The 12,839-nt window shown below is 39.8% G+C and overlaps 1 protein-coding gene across 6 annotated transcripts in view; it reads right to left on the bottom strand.

The window, feature by feature from the left end:
* The window catches only part of LOC125902101 (disco-interacting protein 2 homolog C), a 251,250-nt gene that overhangs the window by 18,158 nt on the left and 220,253 nt on the right, over nt 1-12,839 (bottom strand). For all 6 annotated transcript variants that reach the window (XM_049598230.1, XM_049598233.1, XM_049598231.1 and 3 more), the window contains exons 24-28: nt 8,833-8,913; nt 8,155-8,278; nt 6,182-6,303; nt 5,099-5,210; nt 4,082-4,191 (exon numbers count right to left, since the gene is read on the bottom strand). In XM_049598230.1, the coding sequence (XP_049454187.1) occupies nt 4,082-4,191; nt 5,099-5,210; nt 6,182-6,303; nt 8,155-8,278; nt 8,833-8,913 (549 nt within the window). The remainder of the gene's footprint in view (nt 1-4,081; nt 4,192-5,098; nt 5,211-6,181; nt 6,304-8,154; nt 8,279-8,832; nt 8,914-12,839) is intronic.

Below are 12,839 nucleotides of genomic sequence, written 5' to 3'. Positions count from 1 at the left end.
TGTTTTACCTCTTTGCTGATTAGTGTGTGTTTCTCAAAACATTCATTAATGAGGCTTTTTTGTTTGTTGTGTTTCTTTGTGTTCATGATGCAAAAATACATAGCAACAGTCACTAATGGCGTGAACATTGTCACAGAAAATATTTTGTGGTATGATACAATGACCAGAAATGGAGGATTATTTTATAGCTGTTTAGCTATGATATTTTGTGAAGTGAGCTTTTTACTGTCCAGCTGTATATAGTGTAGCTGTAGGAGGTCAGAGAACATTGCTCCAATCATCATCTGACAATGTCTGAAATCTGTTCAGTTCTTAGGCTGCATTCCTAACAATAACCTTGGGGTTGTGGCTATAGCTTTAAAAGTACATCTCATCAGAGTGAGGTTTTGTTGGTTCTTCAGTTGGCGACAACATGGTTGTACCAGTCTAGAACTAATCCTGTTAGCATTTTAGGGATTTACACACTGAATGATTTACAATGACAGCAACTAACGACTGACTTTACAATTCCAACATAAAAAGCAAGCAAAAGAAGTCAAGGCTCAGAGCAGTTCCACCCTGACAAGAGCTGAACAGATTCTCCTGTTTCCCTCATGAAGAAAAGAGAAAATAACATTTTGATATTAGCTAAAAATGAGCAGCTTCTCCTTCATTGGAGAAGATTTCATCTACAATTACCATCAATTTTCAATCTCTAATGTATACTGTTATCTCAGGTCGTTAGAGGTGAGACTGATAACTGATGAAATGTCGTGCTGATTGATAGAGAAAGACAGAGAAAGTGTCCCGACTGGAGGATAGAGTCAGGACCCTGATCTCATTTAATCTGTTAAATCTGGGTCCAGCTAATAGAAGACACTGAGCGGTCTCATTTGGTAAATGTGGGAAATACAGCCATTATCTGAAGTTCATTTTCTGTCTAGGTTTTACTATTTTGGCAACTTGAGGTTTACATTTTGAGCTCTTTTGTAAAGGTATCAGAATGTTCTTAATCTTTTGCTGTCATTTTAAGAAATGAATATGTTTCTCTTCTAAAAAACGTTTCAATTATACCTTAAAACACGCATACAAAATATTTACTTTTACTGCTTGTTTCTTTCTATTGTCTGGAAACACATAAATCTCCTCTATCCTCTCTCTCTGGGCATCTGCAAGCAGAGAGTGGAGAAACAAAAGGTTTTAACATGGGTGGATTAGAGACCAAACAAGAAGAGGTCTTGTTTAATAAGAGTTGGCTACATTGGATTTAACCACACACACACACACACACACACACACACACACACACACACACACATGCACACGCACTTCCACTGGATGAATAGTGGCAAAGAAACATGAGTTGAGCATAGGATGCAGGTTTGTTTGATTTGCTGCAGCAGGAATCAATGGGCCCTTTAATCTTTAAACTGTCACCACCGTCACAGATCTTATTCTGTTAAATAAAGCCTTTCACTCAATATACACAGAGACATATCAGCGCCTATGATGATGATGATGATGATGCAGGCGTCTCCTGCCGACCTTTAATCAGTGTTAATCAAGCCAATCAGTCTTAATTCTTCAAATGTCAAAACATAAACGGGCTGATGTTGTCAAAATCAGACTAGATATGACATTTTACTTATATATATTTATATAATGCCGGGTCAATATAATATATATATATATTTACTAATATAAAGCCACTAACTACCCAATCAATGCAATGTTTTAAACAAAACACGAGAAAATAAATACTGAATCAATGAAAAAGGCAATCTTTGAACAACAGGGGGGAAAAGTTATGTCATAGGCATGTTGCTACCTTAAAAAAAGAGTTCTCTGAACTAAATGTTAAAGGAAAAAAATATTTTTTAATCTGGACCCTAGTTTCCCTTGTTATTTTGTCTAAGTGACTACTGGAGACAAGTCTTGCTATGCGTTCTAATCCCAGTACTACCATACTATATAGTAGGGCTGCACGATTCTGGAAAAAATGAGAATCACGATTTTTTGGCTTATAATTGAGATCACGATTCTCTCACGATTTTTTTTCAATATAAAGATATATTTTGCTTATTTCCTGATACAAAAGGAAAAGTAACAAAAATTATAAATAAATAATAAAAAAAATATCATTAAATAACAAAGCCTATGATTGTGCCTGATACAAGAGACACAAGGCACATAAACTCTGGTCAGCAGAGAGGGAACACTCCTGTTTTAGCTTTAGTCTCTTGTCTTTTCTTACAGCTTTTGAACAATTTTAACAATAACATCAATGTTAAAAACATTTTTCTGAGATAGGTGTTCCAGGCCTGGAATTAAGTCAAAATTAAATGTTTCAATACCATGCATTTAGGAGTATTCACCTAACATAGCCTGCATATCTTTAATTATATAATTATTTATATGTCTCTATGTATATTTTTACATAAATCCCCAATATTTTATTTGCCTTTACAAAATCCTCTTCCTTCATTTAATTTGACAATGTTTATCATATTGTATTATATGTATTAATTCTCCACAGGATCTTGCATGTTCTTTAATGTGTGTTCAATTTATTAAAATAAAAAAAAAAAATAAAAACATTTTGGTGAACCCTGCAGCAAAGTGAACCCTCTTCCTCAGAGAGGATCTTTGCCTCACATTTTGTTCTTGGCAGTAGAGCAGAGTGATCCGTCTTTCTTCTAAGAGGATCTTTGTCCCATGAGAGCAGGTACTCAGCTGTTCTCCGTGTCTGCAGTGTAAACAAGTTTCGCTGGCGATTTGTCAGTCACTAGAAGCACATTATGACCCTTTGTAAAAGTTTTTGTGTGGTACCTGTGTTGTACATGAGCTAACATTAGCGGCTAAGGACCGAGAGGCTGTCCAGTATGTGTGTGTGTGTCTGTCTGAGGAGTGTCAGTACGATAACTTGTTAGCCGTAGCCTTGCTGTTTGTCATGTTAACGTCTGCAGCCCTGAATAGCTTGTAAAGCTTTAGCATAGTTAGTTAACACATTTGTTATCGGCCCATCTGTTTACTGCTACAGAAAATTTATAAATTGGTTTATTTGCACAACGTCGCCTCTCTGCCGTCTTTTATCACGCTTGCTAACTCTAAGTTAACTTTACCAGCAGATCTGTATAAGGCACAAACTGAGGCTACAGTTAGCAGTGCCCCCCTGCCCCCCGTCTCGCTGCTTTCCAAACTGCCGGCCGGCTGTCACTCTGCATCACGTGGTATAACGCTGCGTCGTTGGGAGCGCTTGTTTTCATGCAGATGATGTCCCGACTCCCGGCATGGGCGGGGCTGGCAGAATCGCTGTCATTGAAAAATTAGATGGCATATGCATATGAATCGAGATCACGATTTTATTACGATTAATCGTGCAGCCCTACTATATAGTATACCAGAAAAATGATTTAGTGTGTTCCAATACAAAGTATTTCAAATGCAGAATGCCAATGCTACCAGGATGTTGTATTACAACTAGTCATATTTGCAGTTTGCAAGCCAGCACATTTTTCTGGTTATTTTGACCCATAATCCTCTGCAAAGCAGAAGATTTGTCACATTTGCTGAGCTGCAGACAGATGACAGCTTGACAACTCGTTGAAATCTGTCAGACACCTCAATGGCAGATGACAGTGCATTCAGGTGACTGATGACCAGTTAATAATAGGAATACTAAGTGAACAAAATAATCATAAATATTCCAAACAACAATAGGACATAACTATAAAAATAACAATGACAGAAAACTGCGGATGTAATTTCACTGTTGCAAATATAATATGAACAGCTGAGCTCTATGGGTTGATCTCCATCTCTGGTGAACTTAGTGAGTGGCGTTTGTTTTATCTCCAAGATAATGGATATAAAAGCAAGAGGGTCAACGTTCAGGGCGCAATGTTATGAGAAAGTAGGATGTTCCAATTGTGTGCGTACTGCATGCAACAGTACATACATTTTAAGGGCAGCTGCAGTACCTACTAAAAGTAAAAAGGAAAAGTATGCGATTTGGAACACGCTCTTAGTTTGTCTGGTCCTCAAACAGGACATCTGATTCAGCTCAGTGTGTGTGTGTGTGTGTCCATGTGTGTGTTTTTACCTTGACTCCAGCTAGCATGCCGGTGGTGGAGACACTGAAGTCCAGGTAGGCCAGGGTGTCGGGGTTGGATGGTTTATACAGCAGCGGAGGTTTCTTCTTTGGCAAATCGTCTGAAAAGAAAATCAACCTGGTTCAATCAGTGCTGCTTTAAAATACATGTACAATATGCAGATTATAATCATTCTTAATTTTATTATTTTTTTACTTATCAAAATTATTTTAATATTTTTCTTCAATGATTGTCTGTCTTTTTTGTTGTCATTGTTTTGACATTTCTGAACTGATCACCTGTCTATCAAAGAATGTGAGGTTCATCAGTTTTTAAATTAAATTCTTAAAATTATTATTAAATTAACACTAACTAATGATTAATTAATCCATGGTGCCCTTTGACCTGGTGCGTCATTGAAGACCACAGTGGCTTTGTCACATGATGGAGGAAGACGAGACAATGCTGCTTGACACTGTGAATGGAACATTCACATTTTAAAAAACGGCCAAATGGAGCTGCTGATAGGAGCACCGTTCTCTGCAGTTTCTGCAGCAAGGAATTTTCATTCCAGAGTAATACTTCAAGCCTGAAATATCACCTCAACACAAAGCCTTTAACAGCGAACCCAGAGGTCTGAGCTAGCACAGCCTCTGATGCTAGTGCTAGCAGCCAGTCTCATCAAGCCACACTCAACTCAGACGCAAACTAAGTAAGTCTACCTGTGACCGACTTACTAACTGCCTTGCAAAATGGACTGCAGACCAGTTTTGGTGATAGAGGACACAGGAACAGTTATGTCCAAAATCAAGCAGCTTTACAACTGAAACATCTGCCAAAATTAATTGGACTTGAAATGTTTTAAACACTGTAACAGCAAGAATTGATGTATGTGATTAATTAATCACAGAGCATGTGATTAATTGGATTCATTTTTTAATCGCTTGACAGTCCCTATATGTATATCTGTATTAATGAAAATCTGTTCGTGTGTGTGTGTGTGTGTGTGTGTGTGTGTGTGTGTGTACCTGTGTCCATGACAGGGGGCCAGGTCCGTACATCTACGGTGGCTGAGGCTTCCTTCGACCTCAGCAGTTTAGAGATGAGCTGTGTGGTCATCACACACACCGACCGGCTCACCTGCAAAACACAGTACAGACTACTTACCATCTGACAACATTCATCAGCAGAAGCTAATGTGTTATCCAACACCATGTAAGAGAAAGCCTCACTTTAAATCGCCCATTGAAACGAAAACGGTTAAATTCGACTGCTTGTGAGATTTACAGTGAAGTACCTCCAGCTCTGACCTCCTACATCGCCTCTTGCCAGCTCTCTTAAAAAATGAACAAGGCTTGCCGTTATTCACAACTCACATTCATTCACTCACTTATTTTTCCAGACTGCTGGCTGGTTTCCTGGTTTCTGCAGGCTGTCGAATCCTTTGCCCCTTCACTCTATCTTTGTTTGGTATGCACTCCGTCTTTTCATTTTTATGAGTTGAACACCAGCAGCTTTTATTTGTATTGTGATTTCATAGCTATAAGACCACTTTGTAAAATAGCTTTTTGACAGAGAAGGTTCTACAAGGCAGGGATCTCTTACTATTTGAGACACTGAATGGAAATATACAGAGAGAGTAGAGTAGAATGATGAACGATTAAACTGATTAAACTGATTAAACATGTAGGTGTCACCTGACATATCAACATTCTTGCTTTGATGAATTACTTTGTGTGAGCACATTGACTATGGGTTGAAAAAATCTTCCAAACTTGCTACTTTTTGTTTTTGTTTTTCATTTAAAACTTTTATTGAGGGGAAATCTGCTCTCTATGTGTTAAATAGTTTTGGTGTTTCCATCTGGTCTTTCCATTTAGGGGCTTTTTACCACTCACATGCCCAAAATGATCAACACAGTTTTTGTTTTCTCTGCTGTGAATTCAGAGTTTCTGTGAAATGGTGACTAATTTGTTTCAGAGTATTTCAACTTCATAACATTTTTTTTTCTTCATGAATGTCATGTTGTGAGTGGTAAAACATGAGAAAGCATCCTCTTTGGAAGGTATAAATAATCTGTCAGATGAAGGCATCAAAGTGTTCATTTTTACCTCCACGATCATCTTGACAGTGGGCAGCGTGGTGGCGATGTTCTGTGGGTGAGGCGGTCGCACCGTGATCGGCACGCAACCGGCGTAAAGGCAGCCGTAAAATGCCACGATGAGGTCGATACCTAGAGAAAAGACAGGAGGAGAGAGATGACGGAGGATAAGGAAGAAGAGTAAGGAGACAGGAAAAGGAGAGGTTGGATGTGAGGAGTAAAGTGGAGGTAGCAACAAGGACAAGGAGGAAGGGAGGGGTCAAAGGGCAATGTAGAGGGAGGAGGACAGAGAGGGGAGAAATGGAGGAGAGACAAAGGGAGGAGTAGGAAGGAAAAGGGAAGGTGAGAAGGGAAGATAATTGCAGTAAGACAGGACAAGAAAGAAAGAAGGGAAGATGTGAATGAAGGAAGAGAAAGTAAGGTGAGATGGGGAGGAAGGAAAATGGAGAGAGACAGAAATGCACCAGAGAGGAACAGAGGACAGACACGCGAGGGAAATAAGGAGAGATGGGAGGAGGAGGAATTGATAAAGCAAAGAAAACGGAGAAAGGAAAAGGAGAAAAGAAATGGTCACACATACACCCTCACAGAGGCCAGGAGGTTAAGTATTGAGCGGTGGACTCTGGAGGCGATTAATTGAATGCTACTTTAAGACAATCTCCTCGTGTCTGGGAATTCGTCCTGCACGGCTGCGTTCGTCCCGCCGAGATGGACACGAGGCTCCGTGTCTCTGAGGGGAAATTACAATTCTTTCTTGTTCTCCTTCATTTTCCCTGTGGCGCTCCCTTCGATCTGACTGCACGACTGAACTGCTCTGAATGTCTTTGTTGTGTCCTTCTTCATTTAAAAACATCCTGTCTGTCCTTGTTTACATGTCAGCATACTAATCAAGGGATCGTTACAACATTCTGGTATGTTTCAATCAGTTTAGTGCCAACATGTGTACTTGATAATAACAGAAATTTGCTTTTCAGACGATTAATGGATTTGTTTTACGTTCATTTGATGTTTAAGGTATTCCAATACATCATGTCTTATTATGTAGCACAGTAATGCAGACTTTTCAAATCCATCTGCATTTATACCATTACTTTTTTACAGTACCCATGGGCATTAATCTGCTGCTCTGACAGTCTCCACTTTTCTGGTTTCAGGCTTTCCATCAGATTTTAGAATCTGGCTGCAGAGATTTGCTCCCATTAAGCCACAAGAGCATTAGTGAGGTCCAAAGGCTCTGTGCAGATCAGGTTCTTTCATACCTAACTGGAAAAATCATTTCTTTATGGAGCTGGCTTCAGCTATTGTCATGTTGAAACACAAAGCGTCTTCTCCAAACAGTTGCCACAAAGTTGGAAGCAACACCATTGTCTAAAATATCATAGTATGCTGTAGCATTTAGATTTTCATTAATTGGAACCAAGAAGACCAAACCATGAAAACAGACCCAGACCACACAGTTAGTACGCTAACACATGTGTCCATATACTTTTGGCCATTTCCTGTATTGCTGTAATATACACAATTTTGAAAGTGATGCCGTCACACCAAACATATATGAATAAATAAACTGAAATTGATATCAACATGCAAAACATCAGGACATGGGGCTCTTATCACTTCTTTATTTAGTGCGTCTTTTGTGTTTTCTCCTTCCTGTGACCCGGATATTGATCTCAGCACACCATCTTGATCGATATCTTAATTCTTGAAATGCATCTCAGATGATGATGCGGCTGTGCCACACGTCATATTTGATCAACGGCACTCTAAAATGACGGCTCCAAATCATGGATGTCTCATTTTGTTAGATGCCTGTTACTCAACTACTCTCCTCGTGTCTCCTCCTTACCTCACTCACATCTTAGGTTAGAGGGACTAAGATGCAAGTAGAGGAGGCAAGGAAAGAAAGTGAGGATGTTCAAACTGAGAAATGAGAAGAGGGAATGGAGTTGATACTGATATTGATATGAGGTCAGTGTTTACCTGGAGGGTAGACCAGTGCAACGTGGTCTCCGTCCTGCAGGTGGCCCCGTTCAGCCAGCATGCCTGCGATCTTCTCTGCCCTCTTATGCAGCTGAACACAAGTCAGAGAGCTGGCTATCGTACCCTGGATGAGGACACACACACACAGACACACACGCACACGCACACACACACACACACACGCACACACACACGCGCGCACACACAGGAAGATGATTGACACATTCAATCAGTGGTGTGTATCAGCCAATGTCATGTCACATTTTCCGTTGCAGCATCTCAGTACTGAACAGCTGTAAACAAACCAGTGGATCATATTGCCATTATGCAAACTACCAATTCATACACAATGTCATTTACAAACTGCATCATAATAATAACAATGCCTATTCTTTTGGCCCATTCTGTGATGCTGTACAACAATCTTTCATACAAACAAACGTATGAATAAATATGTCATGGATCAGTCTTTCTCAGTCAGTCTGCACACTGAATATGAAAAACACAAAGGCACTTTAATATAAAGCAAATGCTGCAACATAAGGAAAGGGATCTGGCATTTTTTAAATTTTCACCTGGGTAGGTTCATTTAAAGGTATTGTGTAGACCTTTTATATTGACCCCCAAACCCCACATTGATATGAACATATGTGTGTGTGTTTGTCTGTGAAGTCTTACCCTGGAGTTGAGCAGTGTGTACAGGACGTGGTCTGGAGTGGTCTGGGCTCTCCACTGTAACACCTCTGACAGGAAGAGGAACTGAAAACACAAATACAGGAACATTGAGACTAAGTGATGACACACAGATATATACATACTCACAATTAAACACACACACGTTCATTCTTGAATAAGTAAACAGTCAATCAACAATCAATTTGCAACTTGTATCACAAGTTCATGACTTGAAATAATAACTGAACCCATAGGTTGGCTGCTTGTTAAATCACAACACCTCATTTTATTTTTTTATTTTTCTACATCTGTTAAGGACCTGACACACCTAGCTGATGGTCGGCCATCAACAACTGTTAGGCCATTAATGATCACTCTGATTGGTAGTTCAGCTCAGTGCACAACAAGGTAAACAGATTGAGGAAAGTAAACAAACAGCTAAAGTCAACAGGGAGTGAGACCAAAGAAAACTTGCTACATGAGGTTAAATTATTTTTCTTTAGTCAATGAACTCTTTCACAGAAATGTTTCATGATGGTTTGTGTTACACCATAAATATGCTTTGAACTGGCTTACTCGCGTCAAGACAATTTTTCGATTTCCCTTTTTGAATGATGGTTGAAGTCTTTGCAGTGTGTTCATGTCCAACTTTTTGAGGCGACGCAGCAGGGGGCTTTGTCTTCGCTAGTTCTCTGAAGTCAGTTTGGTGTATCTAGACCTTTGAATACATGTGGTTTTAAAGTTTTAAAACGTACCGCTGGAGCTGGGTTAATGGGCCGAAGTGAAGTAACCAGTAATGCAGCTAATTACTTTTGTTGTTGAGGAATGTAATTACTGCATTTAAATAAGTAACATATCATGTGTAAATGATTGTGTTTCAAACTTGCATAATACTGTGTCATTTCTTGCTGAATAAACTTTGCAATATTACCATTCCATTTCTTGGAAATGCAGCTGCAGATTCACTAGTTTTGAGCTTCAGTAATGATAGAAAAACTGCTGGCTCAAAATCTCAAAGTGTTTTAGAGTTCAGGAGCTTTGCTGAGATACTGACAGTGAATACCGATAAAGTATACTAGCTCGGTGACTTGCAGGGTATTGGAGTATTGGGGAGGGTGCACTTAATTTGTAGAAGAGAGAGTGAGAGAAGGGAAAAAGTTAATGTAGATCGAAGTAGGAGAGCAAGGTGAGGTAAGAAGGCTTCCTACTTTACAACAGCAGAGATGAGAAAAGAGAGATGGAAATTGGAGATGGAGGAGAGAACGAATCAAGAGAGAGAGTTTGTTTCTGGCCTCATGAATTTTTCAAGATTTGCTGCCGAGTGTTGAATCGCAGGGAGAGTAATTCATGTTACATTTTGTTCTGCCAGAGAAAGTCAGTTCTATTTGTGTGTGCGCTGCCAGCCGGTCGCCATCGGTGATGAGGATTCAGCTGTCAGAGTCTTAACCCGGCCAACCGCAAAACAAACGGACCTCCACTCAGCACCACATCGTGTTCGTCACGTCTGGGAGGAACTCTGGGCGCGCTTGATTTGTACTGCAAATTTCCCCGACTGTTCCAAAGTGAATTATTATGCTGGAGGAGCTCACATGTGAACCTTCGTTCCTCCAGCTGAGGGTTGAAATAAGCAAGTGTGATTCTTTTTCTGTGTCACATTCAGGCTGCTGCAAAACAAATAATGGGTGAAACTGATGTAGATTGGATTTGATATTTTGCTTAAGGGCACTGTGGGAGTTACTATGACTCAAACGTAACCACTAAACCACCAAGTCCTACTGACATATGAACAGTACTGTGGAATGGAATACAGTGGGAAGATTAGTGATATCAGTATTCATATTATACTTCCTGAATTGTATGTTCAGGCTGTTTAACATATTTATTGGTACTTGTTTAGATATCAAAAGACTCATTATGTCTTCCAGCTTTCAAGTCAAAACATACCAGAATTAGGGATGTTGGAAGCAGTGGCTTTTTTACTAGGGGTGTAACTTCACACAAAATTCATGGTTCTGTGTGAACCTTGGTTTTTGGGTCACGGTGCAGTGAGTTTTCGATATAGCAGGGGAAATGGAAAAAAATGCAAAACATTCAACAGTGGCAAATGGTCATATTTTTTACTGTGACTTGGCTTGGCAATCAGCTTGTGGTGCTCAAAGCCTCCACAAACAGAATAGTGTCTAAAAGGTAAATAAAAAAGTCAAATGCCTTGATTGTGTTTCTCATTCATACCGTAAGACTGTGTGATCACTGTACTGTGTGTTTTATACAAGCTGTCACAAAGACTAATGCCTCAGTTGTCACGATTGTTAATTTAAGAGATTCTGTCATACATGAACCCTTAAAGTGGTAAATATAACCTCCAGTGTTCTACTGAAAACATCACTCAGCTCCACATCGGTCAAGGTTTCCTGTTTCACCATTTAAAAACTCATGTCGTAGACTCTCGGAGTTTGGCTGACGAAACACTCTCTCATCTACTCACCACCAGCTTCATGCATTGCAAATCTCTCGGGAGTTAAAAGATTTAAAGACGGTTTTCCCCCCATGATGAAAACATCACTCAGCTGCTTGTCGGCTTGACTCTGAGCTTTCATGAAACTTTCATAACGGCAAATGAAAGTCTACTCCCTTTCCAGTTTCCTGCCTTATACATTAACATCTACTGTTTGGTGGAGGCGTTTATCTAAAATGCCCCAAAGCACCACAAGTGCACACACATGAACCCTAACAGTGTCAAAGTCTTGATTTAGCCACTGAGTCAGAAAATGGTCTCCTGGTAATGGAGCATGTGACACAATCTTCTTGATAAAACATGACAATCATCCAAAACCTCCCACTAAACCATAACTTTCTTAGAAACTTCGATAAGGGGTCTTATTATGAATGTTATATTCAAATTTTAGCAAAGCCAGAATCTCAAATTTATAGTATCAGTGGTGTAGTCTCTAAGGACGCATTCACACTGGTGCTATTTGGTCCGCTTTAAACGAACCCTGGTCTGCTTCCACGGATAGTTCAGTTTGTTTGGAGTGGTGTGAACGCTCATTCGAACTCTGGTGCGGACCAAACGAGCGGACCCTGGTCCACTTAAAAACGGGGTCTCGGTTCATTTGCAAGTGAATCCTGGTGCAGTTCATTTACAGTGGGAAATGCAAACAGACTATCCAGCAAACCAAAGAGAGGAAGTGAACCAAAGAGAGGAAGTGAGGTAGAGCGCATTGCATTTTGGAGTTTGGTGTTTTTGTTGTGACCAAGTCGGCTGAAGAAAATGGATTTCTATTTTCGGTCTTGGCCAAACAATGAGCCAGGTTTTCTTCTTCCTCATGCTTTTTTTAAAATTTATTCCTGGTCAGTGGTCGTTTCGGGAAATACCGCCCCCAAATGAGCAGCTGTTGTAACTGCGAGACGTTGTCCAGGTAGTTTGGTGTGCTTTAAAAAGTGCAGTGTGAAAGTGAACAGAACCAAATGAAGGTGTGAAATTTTTCGGCATTCCCCATCCAATCAAACCGAGTCCCCCTGACTATCCTGTTGTGAATGCGCCCTAAAAGTCATAAACTCAGTACAGTAAGATTTGGCATGTAGGTCACCCTTCCCTACCAGAGTCACCATCGACACACCTGCCAAAACATCTTGTCAGTAATTGGTCAACGATTCACTTTGGCCAAAATATTAAAGCCATCAGTTAAGTTTTGGTGCCATCTAATCCTGGGACTCTGGATTCAGTGTTTAATTAGACAATTATGGGTGACGAATGGCATTATTTTGTTAATCAAGGTCTTAGCCCTCTGTTTCCTTGAAAAGCATTTTCAAATTTGTGCCAACATGCAGTCTGACTCCTTTAGAAAATGCATTAAGTCCCCCACACTAAACCACAAAATATGTTGACTGTCACAGAAGGTCTACAGGTTTCAGACCCTTAAACCAAATGCTTTTAAAGACCTTTTTAAGATGATTTTTAACCAAATTTAAGACAGATTTTTGGACAAACCATCTTATTCGTATTTAAG

Source organism: Epinephelus fuscoguttatus, linkage group LG15 (genome assembly GCF_011397635.1).
Source record: "Epinephelus fuscoguttatus linkage group LG15, E.fuscoguttatus.final_Chr_v1".
NCBI classification, from domain to species: domain Eukaryota; kingdom Metazoa; phylum Chordata; class Actinopteri; order Perciformes; family Serranidae; genus Epinephelus; species Epinephelus fuscoguttatus.
The sequence above is the reverse complement of the archived record's forward strand: the minus strand, read 5'-3'. Positions and strand labels throughout refer to the sequence as shown.